Below are 19,798 nucleotides of genomic sequence, written 5' to 3'. Positions count from 1 at the left end.
TCCAGATGGTATTCATCCCTCAGTCCTCAAGGAACACAAACGTGAAATTATATTAAATGGCAGGCTAAGGTGCATCAACAAACGTTATAAAAAATCCACTGTGCCAGAGTGCAAGTCCCATCTAAAAAAATGGATCTGGAGGGGACCCTCATAGGGATGACAGACCAGTGAGTCATATTTCCATCCCCGGTAAGATAACAGACTATAAGAGTAAGACCACTAAGCATTTGCATTAACAGAGCTTGGTGGGAAGGAGTCAGCGTGGCCTCTGTAAAGGGAAATCCACTTTGTTAGCTTGCTGGAGGGCTAAGAGGGTGTCAAGGAGCACAGGAACAAAGGGAATCCTGTGGCAAAATATATACAGATCCTCCAAAATTCTTTGACAAGTTTCCCCACTGAAGTCCAGTCAGAAAACTTAAGTTGCCAAGGGATTGGAAGAAAGGTCCTTCTATGAACTGAAACCTGGTGAAAGGAGAGGTGAAAGCTTGGCGATCACTCTTCGGATAGGGGAGAGCCAGCAGCAAGTCCTCTAGGAACTTGGGGCACGTTTTGGGACCACTTTCATTCAGAATCTCTTATCAATGACCTGGAGAAGGGATGAGCAATAAATATTTAAGTCTTCTGATGATATTAAGCTCTTTGAATTATTCATATGTCATGCTATATATGAAGACTACAGTGTTTGGCCTACTTTAGTATTTAAAAAAAAGAAAAGAAAAAAAAAAGAAAACTTCTCCCAAGATCAGTTCTTAGTCTGCCAGTCAATGTCTCATTCATGGTGCCTTCCCCCACTGCGCCCCCCCCCACCCCCCCCCAGTTCTCTTCTCCATCACAGGCTCCACACACATGCAGGAAGGTCAATGGGAGAGAGAACAGTACAGCAAAGATTCAAGGAGTTATACTCTCATCTCTCCCAGTTTTGCTTTTGGAACCATCAGATATGCACTGGACTTAGAAACATAATGAGATAGATTCCCCCCCTCCCTCAAGTATTAATGAGTAATAGTATCTGTATATGTACAAGCAAGCAGCCCAGTACATAAAAAGATAAGAAGTGCTAGGCATAAACAGCAGCATGAAAAGGAAATGGAGCAACCTAAAGACCAGCAAAGAAACTTTAACTTGATGCAGAACATACAACAGAAAATTCAAACATTGAAGCAAAGGGGAGAAATTACACTGCCAAAGGAAATTTGCTGGTTTTCAGCATCACTAACCAAACAGAAAGAGGGACCAAAGAGGAGACAAGGGCTAGAATCAGGACTTAAAATAGTAGCAGAAGCAAAGAAGATCATGTTTTAAGCCCATCATAAGCCAACAATAAAGAGCACTACCATTTTACCGTCTACAACAGACAGTGCTAGCTATTGCATTTATGGACAAAAAGTTGAACAGAAGACTACAGAGGAAGATAGAATAGAAGACGACTGTCTGAGACAGTTTGTCAGTTTTGCATGTCAGTGTTAATAGACTCCAGTAAAATTCATGTACACAAATCCAATTTGAGATTAAAATGTATATATTATTTCTAGTGAGTTAAGTTCATAACGTAGGAAATGTGACAGGATATTAAACACAAACCAACATGCGACCATTTAATGAGCATTTGATTTCCAGTGAGAGATTACCTCATGTGTATAGACTTAATTTCTAGCTGTACTACAGTGCCATGTAATAAGGTTAAAGCCATTAGACCTCATACAACATGGGTAATACATCTGGTAGCCCACAGAATCTGCCTCTCTCCCTCTTCCTGTATACAGCCTTCTTACAGAATATTTATTTCCATTTCAAATTAAGTCTTTATTTTCAACACCCTACATTCAGAATATTACCTAAAGCTGTAGCATAAGGACCATGGCTGGGAGTTCTGCTTCTCTGGCTTAATATAACTGTATTCATAATTAAGGTCAACCTTATACAAATAAGCAACAGAACTGCCTTGTGAGGCAGGTCAAGCCTGCAGAATGAAATCCTGTAGGATCAACACAAATTTCTCCATATTCAGTCCCAAGTTCAAAGCACTCTTCTTTTGACCTTGCTTTCATTAATGCAAGAAGAGATAAACACATATCAGCATGTAACAATTTAAAAACTGTTCCACACGCTGGTCTTCCCCTATGGAAAAGGAGATGAGAGAGAATAAGACACACATGACATATTTGTCACAGTCACTTAATGCACTTAAAGCCTACAAATGCCATTGCAGTGAGGGCAGTATAGAAAGCCTAAATACGGTCCTGCAAAGGAAGATGTGAATAGACAAAAACAATGGTCTAACAATGACAAGAAGAGAAATAACAAAGAGAACAATCACAAAGAGAAACAGCATAGGAACTAAAATACTGAACAGTTGTGATACAAACAGAGAAAGAAAAGAAAAACAAAACGAGAACAAAACCCCTACTTTGTAGACAGTGAATTTGAGGTGAAAACAGACCTAATTCTGCCTTTTACAGAGATACTGATAAAGGCTTCCCTAAGCAGCAAGCAACAGAAAAAGGAAGGAGGTTAAGTGCACAGAGCACAAGTTCACTATACCCTTTCACATAGTGACTCAAAAGCCAGTTATAACAGGCTACTTAACTGTGTGGAACTGAACTCCCAGTGTCCTCACCAACTCTAGGCTGCATCAAAAGCATCACTAAGGAGAATCTCTGAGGTTACTGTTTCAACATATTGCCAGTTGCAATGCACACAAGGACAGGAATCAAATTCATTTTCTTGAATGAAAATAACAGGTAAGGGAATAAAATAAAAACCTAAGAATTTTCTGTTAGCAGCAACTTTCCTCATCTGCTATTAATTGCAAAATTCCCATTCCCCTCTGCAACTTAGCAGTATTTGTTAGAACTGTTGCTTGATGCGCCAAGAAAAAGCTCACCCCTCAGCTAAGGTCAGTAAAATACTCCTCTCCAAAACCACAGAAACACCTCAACATTACATTATTACCATGAGGACAGGAATATAACATATTAATTAACCTCAGGGTAATTAAACTTTTTTACTCCTTGCTAAAGTAAACAAACCCCCAGATATATTTATTCTGGTCACTTATCAGATCACCAGGATAGGACAAATGAGGAGATAAGCTGTTAACAGCAAAAATTATCCAGCAAATTTCTTGCTCAGCTGTACGGCTTTTCTTCTCATTCATCAAGACCGGGAAGTAGTGGGCAATGAATCAGAGTGGCAGTGGGGAGACAGCCTTGATGCAGAGCAAGCAAGGTTCAGCAGCAACCAAAACAGTGTTATCAACACTTCTAGTCACAAACACAAAGCACAGCACCACAGGGGATGCTATGAAGAAAATTAACCCCATCCCTGCTAGGCCCAGTACAGACCTAAATCAAAAAGAAATATAGCTTCTCAAAGGGTAATGAGTCTCCTCACACCAATACCTTCCACAGCCAGTCCATTTCTGGAAATTTTGTGCTCTTCTGTCTAGCATTATTCTTCTAGACCTCTATCTGTGGTTTTATTTGGTTATAGAGCTCCTCTAACATCTTCCTCAGGATAAGAAAATAATATAGCTCAGATACAATAATATAAACATAATAGTTATAGTTTAGGGTAACAACTAAAATTCAAAATTGTCTTGGGTATAAAAATAAAGCAGTACTTTACACCCAAATCCCTTTGTTTCTCCTTAAAGCAAAGTAATAACTTCATCAGAAATAGAAATTATCAAGCTGATTTCCTTTTGGACATCAACAAAACAAAAAAAGTGAATGAGAACTTCTGGCAATTTGATTCTGTTTTGATGTGCAGCTATTAGCTGTCAGTATTTCACATCACAGTAAAAAAAATTAAAAAATAAAAAATCAAGCCTTTATGCAACAGACCCAATCATTCCTTCAAAATGTCCTTCTTGACTAACTAGCAACTCCTAAAAGTCTGTCTTAGCCAGTGGAAGAGGAACTCTTCCTCCTTACTCCTCATTATCCTTATAACAGATCTGTCATTTACATTCTGAGAACATTTCTCCCATTTTGCCAGAAGTACTTATGTACTGTTTTGAAAGATTTATACAAGGTTATTTTAAAGTAAGCATAGGAAGTATAGACTCCTCCATGCTTCTATACAGCTTCTTAAAAATTCAGCTAGAGTTTTCAGACAGGATACTTGATTCAATGGACTAGAGAAACCACACCTACTGTGGCTCAGATGCTGTTGAACAGAAATATATGTTTTATGATTTCGAGGGTCCACCTTCTAAGCATGTGGCTGAAGTGCCAGACTTAGACCTTGACTGAATATGTAAGGTTTAGAATGGGGAAGAAAAGGATTTGTTATACACCTTCACCCACAAAAACACACTCAGTTATCTTCTAAGAATAATGCATAGCTTTGAATTATACAGTTACAGGACCCAGGAATGTATTTCTCTTTTAAGAAACAGTCAGAAGATAAAGGTGATGAAAGACACCAGTGGCATGACCTGAAAGACAATCTACTACAAAATGACATCTACAAGTGAGTTTATCATCTTCATAGAAGTTTGTACCATAACAGTTTAAGATCAGGGTTTTTTCTCCCTTCCATAGAGCTCTTAGGAAACACAAAAACCATGGCTAGATGTATTCCCAGCAATAGCAGCTGGTGTGGCACTGAGGAAAGCAACTTGCAAGTAGAGCCATTCTTTATTAGCAGCATCTAAGATAGACATTTAAACAAATGGCTGTTTTGCAGTGGAAGCTGAGCATTTAAGTCTGGTTGGTTTTTTGGGGGTTTTGGTGTTTGTGTTTTTTTTGGGGGGTGGGGCAGAGTACTTATTTTGCTCAAAAGCATCTGTTTCTATTTCTCCTTTTCTATTGCAGTGACATTCCCCCACTGGATACCCTTGGAATTAGTAACAGTGAATGTATTCTCCTGTGTTGTTTTCTTTCTGGGCATTCAGGCCTCTTTTTTTTACCTTTTCTTTTTCTTGGTGTGCTCTTCACTCAGGATCGTCTCATACGGTTGTTTCCAAAAGCTACTGTTTAAAAGTATTGCTTAAACATAGCACGTATTTTTAGCGAACGACTTGGAATCCACCACTTATCACAGTCACGTACAGTATTTTACCAAGATGGAACAAAATATTTAGCCAAAGATCGTATCAGTAACTACATGGTGCTGTTAGTAAGACTTTGCTTATTAAATGGCAATTGGAGTAGAAATAGTTCAATCTTTAACATCTCTGTCCTCATTCTTATGACTTACTCTTTCAAAAGGCTTCATAGTTCTTTCTGTAAAATAAGACTGTTTAAAAAAGCTAAAGTAAAAAAAAATATCTTTTTTTTCATCAAAGGTGTCTTGCAGCAGGTGGACCTAGGCTCAGAGAAATCTGTTCAACAAACATGAAGGAATTCCTCATGACCAACATATTTTGCAAGCCCCACAAATTTCAGTTGTGGGTTAAGTTTTCCTTTAGCTTCTAAACAGAAGATAGTAGAATGCAAATCTCAGCAGGAACATGAAAAACTGCCTAACTGCAGAACTGGGTGAATACCAAAACAGGCTTTCTTCTGTAAATCAGAAGTCATTCTGAACACGGACAAAAACCTCCTTTCATGCCACATGGTGACTAGTGGTCTCTCTTTTCAGAAAACTTGTGACCAGAAGTGTTCTTTTATCTGTAAGGCAGAGCTAGGCTGAAAACCAAAGAGTTCAGAGAGCTTCTGTACAGGAAGAAAAAACTGGTGTAAATTCAGAACGGCTCTCTTGGAGTGGCAAAGAAGAGTTTTTACTCAGGTATCTTAGTAGGAATGGCAATTGGTGCCTTACTAGACTTTTCTAGTCACCTTTTTGATTTAGTTCTGAGTTTACCATGTAACTGCTTTAATCACAGGTGATGAATAAGAAGCAAAGCTCTGGCATTTCAAAGGGACACCTACCAAAGGAAAGCGACAAATTCATCAATGAGTGAAGATAAATTTTCAAAACACCATATGTAAACTGAAATACAAAACAACACACCTCAAGGAAGCCTACAGATACTTTTTTAATAGCACCGTTCTTGTCGAAATGGACACTTGACACTTCCTAGGAAATACTATATTGTATCAGTACTGCAAGATAACAGCATAGGCTATACTCATTGTTGCTCAGTGTTTACAAGCTACTTTGAAAACTGATAGTGCTATTACCTATAAGTGACACTTGATATTGTGCTTCAAAAACTCTTCCACAAATTGTGAAGTATTTGTCTGTTTGCAGCACTGTAGAAGAATAATTATGCATAACTTAACAGGCTGCTCACAGTATAAGTCAGATCAGCTCCTTAACAGGCTTAACTCATGTACTGGCTTTTTAGAATAGCTTTAATGCTGTACATTAATGAATAAGTTTTTAAAAAGAAGAGAGTACTAACCCTGTAGAGTGGGTGGCATTTGTCCTTGAAACATGGTGCCAAACGAGCATAGATCTGCAGGCTATAGTAATAACTTGCCAGCTGGAGAGATAACGCAGAACGTAATTGCTTTTCAAAGCATTTATTGGCATCTACCACCTAGGAGAACAAGAGCATTAATTTAGATGAAAGAATTAGCAAGCATACAACATTAAGTGCACAAACTTTCTAAAAAGCTACTTACTGTGATTTAGAAATAGCTCTGACTATGTTTTTCTGGCACAGAAGTAAATCACACACATACACAGAAATTCTACATTATGATGTTCCACACACCCCCCCCTTGCACAAACACCTAACCAAAATGATTTTCCAACTACAGTTTTGCTGCTTATCTACCACAAAGTTGTTATTCATATTTCTGACCTGCATTAGAACTTTCAGTCAGGTGGCCCAACTGCTATTTTCAGTAAGAAAATGCGTCTTTTTGCCAGTGCCATGCTCATAAGCCAGTCCACTGGCATTGTTCAGAGTTTCCTTTAAATGCACCAGACCAATCTATAAAAATGTGTATTTAAATGAATTCAAAGATGTAGCTTTTAAAACCCTAAGGAAATTACATTTTCTTATGGAATTTTGAAATGCTATAAATAGCCTTTCCTGGCAAAAACATACAAACAAAATCACTATCAACATACCTGCGGCAGTGCAAGTAGGTAGGCAAGAGACAAGGCCATATCATTTGGTAATGCATCACTTGCCAGTTGTAGCAGAACTGCAACATATAGGGAGCAGAAATAAAGCTTTGATTACTGACTCACCTAGCCTTGACAGTTAGCAAATGAAATGTTTTCAGTGTAACCGTATTTTATTAGACACTAGCTTGAAGCACTCTATACACACTTAATTAAACACTTATCAGTGCAATCCAGAAACAGATAATATGTAATTAAACTGCAGCACAGCTTTACCTTGACTTCCAGGCAAAGCATTTGATGCATTAACCTAACAAGAATGAGACTATGCAGTAACAGATGCTAAACAGACCCACTAAAATATCACCTGTACTGATTTACAAGAAGTAAATCTTTTGCTTCTAAAATCAAGGCAGTAATGTAATGTTGTAAGTGTTCAAAGATACCAACCAGAGGAACTGCACAAAATCTCTTCTCTTCAAGCCTGAGCTCTAATTCACTTCTCACTGAACATAACACATATTAAAAACTTCTGTCTTAGTTAAAAAATTAACAAAAAAAAAAAAAAAAAAGCTGCAAGTGTTATATGATTTTTGAATAAGATCAGTGAAACAACAAAACCAGGTCCTGCCACATATAGCAAACAGAAATATCAGCACGACGACAATCAAAATTAATGCATGGAAAAATAATTATTCTGATTATAAAAAGATATACTTCTGGTAAAACTGACACAAAGATTACCTGCTTTTTCTACATTATAGATACCAAAATTGTTTTTTTGTTTAAAAAACCCACTATATTTTACATTACGCAAATAGGAGAACCAATACACAGACACAATGCAAGCACCCAGTATTTGTTAATTAGTAACAGGATCTCTCCGTCATGCAGTTATCTCCTTCTGTACTGAAGTCAAGCATCACTGCGGTTGCTACGAAAGTTCCAACACACAATTACAGAATAATTATTCCCATGATACACTTAATATTCAGTTTTGGGGGTAGAGAAAATAAGTTATTAGTTCCAGGGATAACTTCAAAAATCTTATGAAACCTGGACCAGATATTGCATAAGGAACTGTAAGTATACCAGGACAATAACATTATGGTTTCCTTTTTTATTAGTTGTTGTTGTTATTGTTGTTATTATTATTATTATTATTATTATTCCAATCAGTAGAAGCCATCTTCCAGCACCTTAGCTCTTTATTTTAAGGAAGTCTCAAGTACCTATACTCCCACATTACACAAACTACTCTTGAGGGCATGCTGGCAAAAAACCTTATTACTTTACACGCACAGGACCCCAGTGAATTCTCTGTTCCAAAGAATGATTTCTAAAAGGCTTAAATGACCAATTACAATTTTCAGATTATCATTAATCTGCTGTCAGCCTGAAGTGGATTTACATGCTGGCCCTCAGCCAGATACAAAAATAAAATTTCTATGTGACAAGTCACCACAGAGGCTGTCTACACGGCAATATAGTTACTGCAAATACAAGCCTGTCCAACAGCACCTATGCACCTACTTTACATATACAAACACATGTATACACAAAGACTAATTTCCATACAGTTTTCTGTCTCCCAGAGAAGCCCTATGGGAATTCTCTGACATCTAACACGGCTGAGTTCTAATTGCAAGGTACATACGCTAGCAGGATGCTGTTCTGTCCTCTCATACATCTTCACAAAATTTACAGGAACTTATTATCATTTCAGACCACTGCCAAATTTGAAATTTGCCAAAGGAATTAAACGTTACAGGGTTGGCAAACCAGGGAAGACAGGCAGTGATAAGCGAAGAGCCAATGCTGCTGTCCCACAAGCAATATTTCCTTAGGAAAAAAAACCAAACAAAAAATTTGATTTTATGAATAATAATTTTTATTTCCTGTGCAGGTCTTTACTTTATACCACAAGCCTGTTTGGAAAGCAAAGCAGGAAAGAAAATGGTTTATTTGTGAAAACTGGAATTTATCAATACCTAAGAAGTTTCATCTCTTTTCTATGTTTTTTCTCTGAAAAAAATGCAAAACCTGCTTCAAGTCTTCACTTGTTCATTTAGCATGTGATAAAATCAAACTAAACTTAGAAGTATAAATTGCAGTTAACCAGCCATATCTGCAAGCAATTACAAAATAATGGAAAACATTAAGCTAGTCTTTGTTCTAAAACTCCTGAGCATTAACAGGTGTGACTGACTTTCTGGGTTTTACTTTGAGTTTAGTATCTAATCTGGTTACAATGAAATGCAGCCATCAATTGTAGTAAATTCCCATTCAGATCTCATCTGCAACCTCCCCATCAAATCCCTAAGGGCTACGGAGAAAGACGACTACAATTAAAAAGAGATGCACAACACTGCCTTAGTCACGCTAAGTCTGGATGAACTATAATGGCACAACTGAGGAAAAAGTGTTTTACTGGACCCGAAGTGATGCGTGTTACCGCTCCACTCGAAAAAATGCTCAGTCTACCACCTACATCCAGACAGAAAGGACAAGAAAAGTCAAAGTCCAAGGCTTGTGAACCTAACAAATCCACAAAAGAAGCAGCAAACATCATCTTGAGTTTTACCATGCACGCTCCCTCTGGGGGAAGTGTTTAGCCATTCCCTCACACCTGGAGCATGACACTGCTATAGTAATAAGAACAGAGTTTGATGCATACTTCAACTTCTCCTCAGACAATGTGCTAAGTACAACTAGGGTTTCTTCGCTAAAATGCATCTCCTTTCAGGTTCGTCAATTCTTCTAATGGAGCTGAAACCTGCTGCTGTAGCTGTCCTAGAAGACAGCTAGAAGAAAACAAAGGGGATTCAAACTTGTCAGCAAAATCAAGTGAAATCTGCTGTGTTTGGTAGTTACTAGTACAGTAGCTAATAACTCGTATTAAACATCCAAGTTTCACAGGGCAAAATCCTCCCAAAACCTCAGAGTATGCCTGAAAATATGGGAAAAACACGGAATAATAAGTGGGGTTCATATCTGCATGATTTTTTTATTTTAAATCTTGGCAGCATGCTATTAATATGTGCACATTTTCAAGCTCCACAATCCTGAAAGTGTTAACTCATCATAAGGACTTCCATGGGAATTGATAAAGCAAAGCATTGAGAAGGGGGAAGAAGTGGGATCCAATACTGTAAATCCAGGGCTAAATGCATTACAAGTAGTAAATTACCAATCCATTCATTTACAGAAAGCTACATTACACTTTGTTGTGGTTTATCCCCAGCCAGCAACTAAACACCATGCAGCCGCTCACTCACTCCTCCCCCGCAGTGGGATGGGGGAGAAAATCAGGAAAAGAAGCAAAAAAACCCCATGCCATCAAAATGACTGGATACACTTATGCGTAAGAATGCTGCCTATTGACTACCAAAGGTGTCATACAGCAGGACTGCTGAGTACAGAATAAATATAACTGTTTTCCAGAGGAAAACACAGAACTCTGTTCCATAGCACACCTGGAAGGATTCGTAAGTGAAGTTCAGACTGACTACATAATAAGAGTGGTGGAAGAGAACAGAAATATTAAAATGGTAAAAACAGCTGCCTGCACAGTTAAGAGGAGGAAGATAGAGACTCAAAGACTAAAACATATCTCAAAACTACTGAATTGTATACTTGTAGGACAAATATGCTGGTTTTCACTACGCAGTTGAGATAAAACTATGTGGCTTAGGAAGAAAGTCTCACTTGAATCTTCTCATATTACAAGTGATTTAATACACTCATTTTTCATGGCAGAACTTACTGTAGAGTAAAATACAATACAGATATCTTCCTCCAGAAGACACTAACAGCATGTAAATATTTAAACAGTTCATTTCTTAAAGCAGCAGGAGACAGCCAAAAGGAAAGACAATCATAGGTGATTTTGTGTGGTTTGTTGGTGTTTGGTTTTTTTTAAAGTGAAGCTTTCCATTAACAAATTATTAAGTATAAACTATAAAATGTAGAAATTTCAGAAAATGACAAAAAGTTCTAATGATTCCAGAAGCTGCAGTTAAACATTAATTAGTAAATAAAATATTGCAATGACCCTGCAACACTGAAAGCTGTCTACACAAAGGCACAGAATCTCAACAAGTGAATACACAGGCATACATACAAGTAGCATTAACACTGGGTGCAAATTTCCATTTAAGTATCTGTAAATAGCAGTATTCAGGAAACCTTCAACAATTTTTCACCCCACAATGTTCATATCTTTGTCAGCTCCTAAATATCAGTTTCTGCTTATTTAACGCCAGCTTTTAGATTTCCAGTCTTTACTGAGCAACTCTTTTTAAGAATACCATGTCTCCTGAAAACTCTCCAGCTACTTCTGTCAAGACTACTCACCAACGTAAGATGTTGAACTGGATCACAATTCATACAAAATACCCAGACAATACTTCACATCATTGTGTGCAATTTTCCATATTTAAACCCATCCACAGATTCTCATATATTTACTATATAAAGTAAATACAGGAGCGAATACACATGTATCCATACCTTCTGTAGTTGGAAGTAGGTCTTTTCCTTCGCTTTTTGTTTCTGTCAGTTTCTCTGTTCTCAGCAATACTTCTGCAAAGCTTTCCAAAGAATTGTTCTGGTATGTGCCGTAACTGTTTTCAGACTAGAAGTGAAATAAGGTAACTGACACATGCGCACTACACCCTGCAGTTATATTTAGCTCACTGGCATCAGATGCAATTATCTACCTCGGTTCCTGCATTTGCTTTCCCTTCTGTTTAATTCTGGACTTTTTCCTACTATTGCACAAAATTTCAGGTCACACAAATAATCCAAAATCTGTATTTTTACTTAATTATAAGATCTCAACAAAAAACTAACACTTCAGAATTCTGTAACAGAAACTTACTTCTGCAACATATGAATCAGCTATTAGAGACTCATAAAATGGATGACAGCCTTGTTTTTCCACAGTGGCATTTTCTCCAGGCCCACTTTTTAATACATCTCCAAATGCTTGGCCCTGCAAAAAATAAGTATAGTTGAACCTAGCTGTAAAAAATCCCATTAAAAAGTCTGTAACTGGTGCTCAGAAGGGAAACAACTGTAAATGAAAATATAATTGAATTCAGTGGGGAGCAAGATAGGAGTCATCAGACAGAAACCAATGCTGAATGAGGTCCAATATTCTTAAAAAAAGGAGAGAGAATCATGCTCAACAGTAGTCTCAGAAAAACTAGTATCATAAACATTATGGCAAATCCATTGAAATGGAGAAGGTAGAAAAGAGAAACTGAAAAGGAACAGCTTTGCATATAAAATAACAGTATTTAAAGAGTGGGCTTCACTGTGCTTTCTTCCTCAAAGTTCTGAAGTTCTGCCAAATTTCAACTACGCTAAGAAAGCATGAGAAAATAGATTAGAAAACAAGACAAGGAAACAGCTTTAGACCCCTTCTTTCATTGGGATTTGCTTGCAAACAATCCCGTGATGTCTCTAGTTCATTTATTGATGTGAGTTCTTCAGTTATCAGATACCTAACAAAGGAGCCTAGCTTTTATACTAATATATCAGTGAATGTGTAAACATCTGGAGACACATCAGCAATCCCTTACATGTAACGGTCGAAGGTAAGTTAATGATCTCTTCCACCACTGTCCATCACTGACAGCATGCAGCATGGCTTTTGTAGTCATAGTTGTGTTAGACAACACCTTCATGGTTTTTGATGTCGTCCAGTACAACAAATCAGCAGACTGGCTAGAGGAGATGTTGGTTTCATCCTGTGAGCATATCCAACACACAATGGCAAGTGTTAGACTCACGCTTTAATTAGGCTAATGACCTAAAGCCAAATGCATTAGAGTTCAGGCACACTATGTTAATAAAATATTTTAATTATCATTAATTTAAGCAGAAGCTGTCATAAAAACAAACAAAAGACAAGTTAAGAGGGATTTAGGAGTTTCAATCTGAAGTGAGTAGCATGATCAGCAGAACGTTTTGCCCCTTATTCAGTTATAATCTCTTGTTTCCACAAATACCAGCTGATTTTAATTCCAAAGTTTATAACGGTAACATTTTACATAATTATTGAATGCTTCAGTTAAAAATAATGATCTCTCTACAAATGAGGAGATTGAGCATGCTAGAATTAATCTTCAAGCATTCAAGAAAACCAATAGTAGAGACAATCTTGTAGTTATACAGAGGTAGCATTAATTAAGTTGAATTCAGTAAGGGAAATGGTTAAAAGATGTTTGGTTAAAAACATTTGTTTCTAGACCAAGTGAAAAACTACCATCAAGATCTGAAATTCTGCAGTCGGCACTTACGAGGTACCGAATATAGCAAACCTAAAAGACTGCAAAAAAGAATCAAGACCTCAGCCTATCCTCGATCCCAAACTGCTTCTGCAATACATGTATGTATACATCTACACGTTATCCTGCAAAACATCTTCACTCGGTAAACTCACATGTAAGACATGTTCCACAAATGGAGCTTTCTGTACCAGCTCTTCCTCATGTAAAGCATTTAAATAATACCCAGAACATCCATGTTGGTTGATCTATGCTATTCCAGTCCCGAAAGGTTTGTGTTAATTGCATGCTTTACAAAGCTTACACATTAGACATAAATACATAATTAGCAAGCTAATGTAAACACACTGTCTTCAGCAATAGAAAATGTATTTTCCTCCATACGGCAAACTTCAACAGCTTTATAACCAGTGTTTCTCCCTAACAACTCTATTACTCATTTCCCCATACATGGAAGGATATTGAAATAGAAAAATTCTACCTGTATAACTGAATGTGAGGTATGAGTTTACCACTTACTAACTCATGACAAAATTTCAGACATCAGAGCAAACGGATGCCAAATTATGCTCAAATGAATTACATCCCACTGTAACTTCAGTGACAAAACATGTTAGCTTCAATAAGGTAGAATTTCACTGTAGACAAACTTATTTTTAGTACCTGTTACTGCAGTATGCAGTAAATCACTGCCTCAAGCTGACCACTGAAGTAGCAGAGAAGTCCCTTCCACTAAGGCTTCAGCATTTCTTTCAATCTTCTCTGAAATTATATTCTGCATTTCACAGATGCACCACTAATGAACTGATTGGCTAAACTAGAAATTTCAGCTCTTACTTAATGAAATGAGGAAAGAGCATGCCAAGTACGACATGCCAGAATTTTTACTCCTCTGAAAAGTTAAAAGCAACAGAAAGTCCTAGGTCTGGTGGCTTGAGAGAGAATTTCTTGTCTGTGTGTTTTTTAAATAAACCGTTCTCGGTAGTTAATATGAAAGCTTTTTGTAATTTTTTTTTAAATGTTATATACGGAATACTAATTTCTCTCTCTGTCCCCATTTTCAACTAGATGCTGCAGGACACCTAACTGATTCTTCACGGGGAAAAACCAAACCAAACCAAAACAGAACCAAGAAAAAAAAATCCCCCCCCTCCCAAGTTCTCAACTGCATTTGAGTAAAACACTTTTTTTTTTTTTTTAAATAAATCTCCTTCAGTAGTGTGAAAACTGATGGGCTGACTTGTATGCTGGTGTGTATCTTTCTATAGCTCTACTACTATCAGATAAACTCTATTGATTTTTCCTAAAAAGAATTTCAACTCTTATGAGTAATTACAGTCTTTTTTGCACAAATAAGAAATCTGTTTTCTGAAAAGCCATTCCTCCGTGTACCTGGAACACTTTCAGGCTATAACTTTTTGCTATCCTGAATGAATCTCTCATAAAATAAGTGATTTCTTAAATATTGTTGGAGATGCCATCTTAAGAAGACAACTTCAATTGTATTCTTTAATTGTATCTTCAGGAAGAAGTTATAGTTTGGGTGTTTTGAGGGGTGTTGGGGGAAATTATCTTCTTATATTATTTCCTCCTGATATCCTTCCTAAAAGTATGCACTTCTGATTAAAAACAAAATAATAATAGCAATAACAACTACAACTTATTAATCCTAAATTAGCAGGCTAAAAATGTGTATGAATCTAAATTGGTGTAAAAAAAAGTCAGCCAACAAATTCTGAATTATCCAGATACTCTAAAATAACAGCTAAAATATTTATATCTATACACACCTATGCTCATACATATATACACACACATATATGTATATATAATTCCAAACAGTCTAATGCAAAGACAAATAACAAAGCCAATTATTTTTTAAATAAGCCACAGAATAGAGAGTAAGAAATTAGAACACTTGCAGCTTGGATTTTTTTTTTTTTTGTCTTAAATGACATTTAGCCAAAATGCAAGGGTTAAAACATGCAAAAACCATACACTGTATACACCTTATGCATTAAGATTCTAAAGGAAACGACGTGAGGTGGAACAGATTCTGTTCATAAGACAGAACATTAAGTATTAGCTTTCCTTTTTCTTTTTCCTGTTTCGGTACTTCCATTGGAAAACAGGAATTTAAAATAGTCTCTTTTAAGTAAGTATTCATGTTCATTCTACATTTATACTTTGTGCCTTGGAGAGTTTTGTTTTGTTGTTTGTTTTTTTTTTTGTAACATATGTTACAGCTAACGAACCAGTCTAACTAAAAACTCCAGTCCTGCAAAGATAAACCAGACCCTAGATGAGAGACTACAGAAAAGATCCAGCTCAAGATGACAACATTAAAATTCAGGTGTCACTGGATGGCTAAGCTCTTACTAGGTTTATAACGTCAGTGAACTGAAAAAGTAACCCAGCCTTAAGCATACACAATGCATTTGATTCAGCTGCTTAAACATAGGTTTTGATGATTGTCTGCGAAATATGGCAGTAATTAAGATATCTGCTTAACACTTGTAGATCTGACAGAGGAGCTAGGCTTTTTCGGTCAGTAGCTAGAGGACAGGAGGATAACTTAGGCCATCTCAAATTGTTGATATCTGTGATTAAGTAAGCTGAATCAAGAACCTAGTGGCTGATTAACTGCATTATTCTTTATGTACCATTGACTGCATTTTCAGTGACTATAACAGGAGTTTAAATAGTGCACTTATTGAGTTCCACGTTGAGATTTTTCTCCTTCTCTGCACAAGAGTTCAGCAACACCATAAATGAACACGATTCCCTCAGAAATTACAGCTACGTCTTCCTATGAGAAGAATTCTGATTTAGTTATTACACAGTTAAAACCAGTACATTTACTAAACCACAAAACACAGCTCCAGTTAATCTCAAAATAAAAACATAAAATTTAAAAAACAAAAAACCAACACCACAACTATTTGAAACAGCAGCTGGAGCTTTAGTTTTGCTCTGACGTTCCAAAGACTCCAAGTGGAAGAGTTCCCAGTGCACACCACATGAATACAACATTCCCTAATCATTTCTAACCGGCAGCGGTAAAAATGCGTAACATACCAATTTAATGTACACAAATGTTTTAAAAGATCCTGTCTTTTCCCAGATCTAGTGCTTGGGAAAAAAGCAAAAGCAAAGAAGATGCTAATGCTTTGTTAATGGGAAATTTTCTTTTCTTTAAGCAACGTTTAAGAAAGTAATTCCTATAATTTGAAAATACTCTCCTCTAGAAATTTTGCCTGCTCTCCTATCAAAGAGTTAATTTTCAAGGAAACCTGAAAGTGTAAATTTCTCTTGTGTTGATGTGCCACTTTATAGCAATTAAGTTTTCACATTCAGATATATAAAAGACAATGATTTTATTTATAACAGATGTAATGTATATTTTAAGTATTATGCAGATTTAATAAAGTCAGAGCTCATTTACAAAGCAATTGATGGTTATTGCTTCAACTGTTTATACACAACACAGCATCTCATGACTAAGTATTATATTTTAATCTAATAATGTTATCAATAATATTCTGAAATGCTTTTCATTAATCAAGACCTTACTTTTTTCACAGATATTTGTTTGAGAAGCACAAGACTAGTTGTTGAGGCATTTGTAGCATACAGCAAAGAGAAAAAAGGGTGAGGATTAGGGAAACTTAACATTTGCTTAAAAATAATCTGCTATGTTGGAATCATTGCAGCTTCCAAAGGATAATTTCTCCAGCGGATCCCATGAGTTCAATCAACAGTGACAAGCTGGCACCAAGGTAATGAAGTACGTTCTTGTGCAAATGCATTTGCTCCTACAGAATAATTATGTGCATCTTTATCATAGCAATCAGGAATTTCCTTCGGAGTAGGACCACTGAAGATTTGGAGAAAAGTTATACTGAAGTCAATATGACAGCAATGTTAAATGACACATTTCTATGCAATCTGTGGAGATACATAGCCAGCTGTTATCAAGATTTCTGCAAGTTTCATGGAGAAAAAAGTTTCAGAGGAAAAAACCCAACAAAACCAAAATTAGTTTAGACGTTTCTAGAGAGGAGTTCATCAAGAGAAGAATGATTGACAAGTATGATGAGCTGGTGATGTAGGTCGGTATAATGAAAAAAAATGGTATCAGCAACTAATGATTCAGTACTAGATGAAGGTAAGAAGAGGTAGAAAAAGGTCACTAAAGCTCTGAAAGGGAAAACTGATATACTTACAGATAGGTATTTTTAATGCAACAGAGAAAGGGATGCCCAAATACACATATGCTAGAAGAAGCTTAGTCAAGATAATTACATTTAGAGCACCAATTTGAAAAGGTATCAATAAGTGAGAAAGAAGAACATTTGTCAACTCCTTGAGAAAAGGATGTTAGAAGTTAATCAGGACATAAGTGAAAAAGAAAGGAGTGAAAAGAAAGGGCAAAAGAAATCATCTTACAGTTGCTTTTTTCTTTGAGGAAACTGAAATTCTGTGCAAGACAATGAAGGTGAAGCATGAGGAATTAGCCTAAGTGGAACTACAGGGATTGCAGTTATGGGATTCAGTTAAGTCAGAGAAACTGAGTTATTGAATATATTGCTTTTCTAACATTTCAGATGTCTGTAACAAAGGAAGGGTTATACAGTGACTAAATTCTTGGCTATGTTTCCTCCTGTGTCATTGCAAGAAATGAAAGAAGCTATAAATCCCTATTAAGTCAACTGGGAGAGAACAAAAAGACAGAATTAGCAAATATACAGAACTCATTTCGTAGTGTAACAGTCTGAAATACGACATGCCAAGAAGCTGTATTAAAACAGAAAGAAAAAAAAACCTCAATGCAGCAACATACAAACTTGCCAGGTCAACTGCCTACTTCCAATTCTAAACCACCAACCACAACAAAGGTGGGGGGGGGGGGGAGAGAGAAAGATATACTGGAGAAAATAAGAGTGGATAATTTTCTGAATGCAAATTCCCCACCATAATGAAAATTGCTTCAGATATCCAAACTGAATTGATAATTAAGTTAATTAGTGAGTTTACTCAACTCTGATAAACCCTTGAATAAGTTTCTGAATCATTTATATGCATGTATAATTGCTCTGTCACAACATACAGTCAATAGTACTACAGCATATGAAAGGTGATGCATGACAAATTTGTTATATACATTAAAATATTGTAAACATATGCATCCACACCCACATCAGAAGGTTCCACAACTTCATTAACATCTACTTAATAATATTCCTCTCAGAGAGATTCATTTACCAATTTCCAGAAAGTATAAAGGATTCTTGCCAGTGAAACAGACCTGCTCTTCATATCAATGACTCTAGCAGATACATAAAGCGTTTAGCATTCATCCTCTGAATACTGTTTCAGTGTTATTTTATTTTCCTGTCCATTTATTTTATACATATGCAAATACATATATGTATGTTTACCTATGCATATATGTATACAACACATGCCTGTACACCTATACATATATAAAAACCCATACACACACAAAATACAGACACATACGTAGAAGTTATCTGTTCCCATTCCAGTAACAAAGGAGAGGTGTGGTTTTTTTATGCCACATAGTGTTACAAATATGTCAAAGGCAAGGACTAGCGTGTTCCATCTACAGCTGTCATTGGTAAAATTTCACCAAGGGTATAGTGACATTAAGTAGGCTGCAACTCTGATACTCTTCTCAAAGCCACACTATGCAACATGAACCACCTTTATTTTTTTTTCCCCTCTGTATCTTTTCCTGTATTTCTTTAAGGTTGTGCATCCCCCTGCTCCCCTGAGATCTGTTTATCATCTACAGAAAAACTTAAACAGAAAACAGAGAAAATAAATTAAACTTAGAATTTTCCACTTTGAAGAGGATGAAAAAGACATTCCTTTCTTTCATAAACAAATAATTACATCTTCTTTATAGAGAGAAATGTACTTGCAATTGTACATGTATAAACTTAAATTTGTTAAAATAATAAACACGAGAAGTAGAAGGAATAGTAGATTTTTTTCTTGCTGCCTTACCTCTATTTGCCACAAAACACTCAATGTTCCTTCTGATCTTAGACATAAAAATAATTTCACATGCCATACATGAAAGTTATAAAATGGCAAAGAAGCAATAAACTTCATGATGTACAGAACAAAGGAGAAAAATAAGTTTAATTAAAGACATTTTTTAATTAAATATGTAGGTCAGGTTTATTTTTAAATGTTTTGCTTTGCAACTGGGACAGATCCCAAAATGAAACCAGCATTAATATATAGTATTTATTGTGCTAAATTTTGTTCACTTTCTTCTTTTCCTGCCTTTGGGTTCATTTCTTTTTCTGTGGTACTAAGACCATGGAGCAAGAAGCAATGAAAAATCAGGACAGACTAAGTATAAATACGTAAGCAAGACCTTGAACTTAAAACAATCCAAGAACAGTAATTCGAGATGTCTTTAGTGCTATAAATTTTTT

General features: G+C 36.2%; 1 protein-coding gene across 4 annotated transcripts in view; it reads right to left on the bottom strand.

Moving 5' to 3' along the window:
* Positions 1-19,798, bottom strand: part of NBAS (NBAS subunit of NRZ tethering complex) — a 196,028-nt gene that overhangs the window by 95,803 nt on the left and 80,427 nt on the right. For 2 of the 4 annotated variants that reach the window (XR_012653307.1, XM_075049115.1), the window contains exons 36-40: positions 12,618-12,785; positions 11,912-12,025; positions 11,542-11,665; positions 7,033-7,109; positions 6,356-6,493 (exon numbers count right to left, since the gene is read on the bottom strand). The exons of 1 other annotated variant lie outside the window; for it this stretch is intronic. Coding sequence is in view for 2 of the 3 variants with exons in the window: in XM_075049115.1 (XP_074905216.1) it covers positions 6,356-6,493; positions 7,033-7,109; positions 11,542-11,665; positions 11,912-12,025; positions 12,618-12,785 (621 nt within the window). In the remaining variant the exon portion in view is untranslated. The remainder of the gene's footprint in view (positions 1-6,355; positions 6,494-7,032; positions 7,110-11,541; positions 11,666-11,911; positions 12,026-12,617; positions 12,786-19,798) is intronic. One more of the 4 variants, XM_075049114.1, reaches the window with a different exon arrangement.

The sequence above is a fragment of the Buteo buteo genome, chromosome 17, assembly GCF_964188355.1.
Source record: "Buteo buteo chromosome 17, bButBut1.hap1.1, whole genome shotgun sequence".
NCBI lineage: Eukaryota > Metazoa > Chordata > Aves > Accipitriformes > Accipitridae > Buteo > Buteo buteo.
This window is presented reverse-complemented; position numbering and strand designations above follow the sequence as displayed.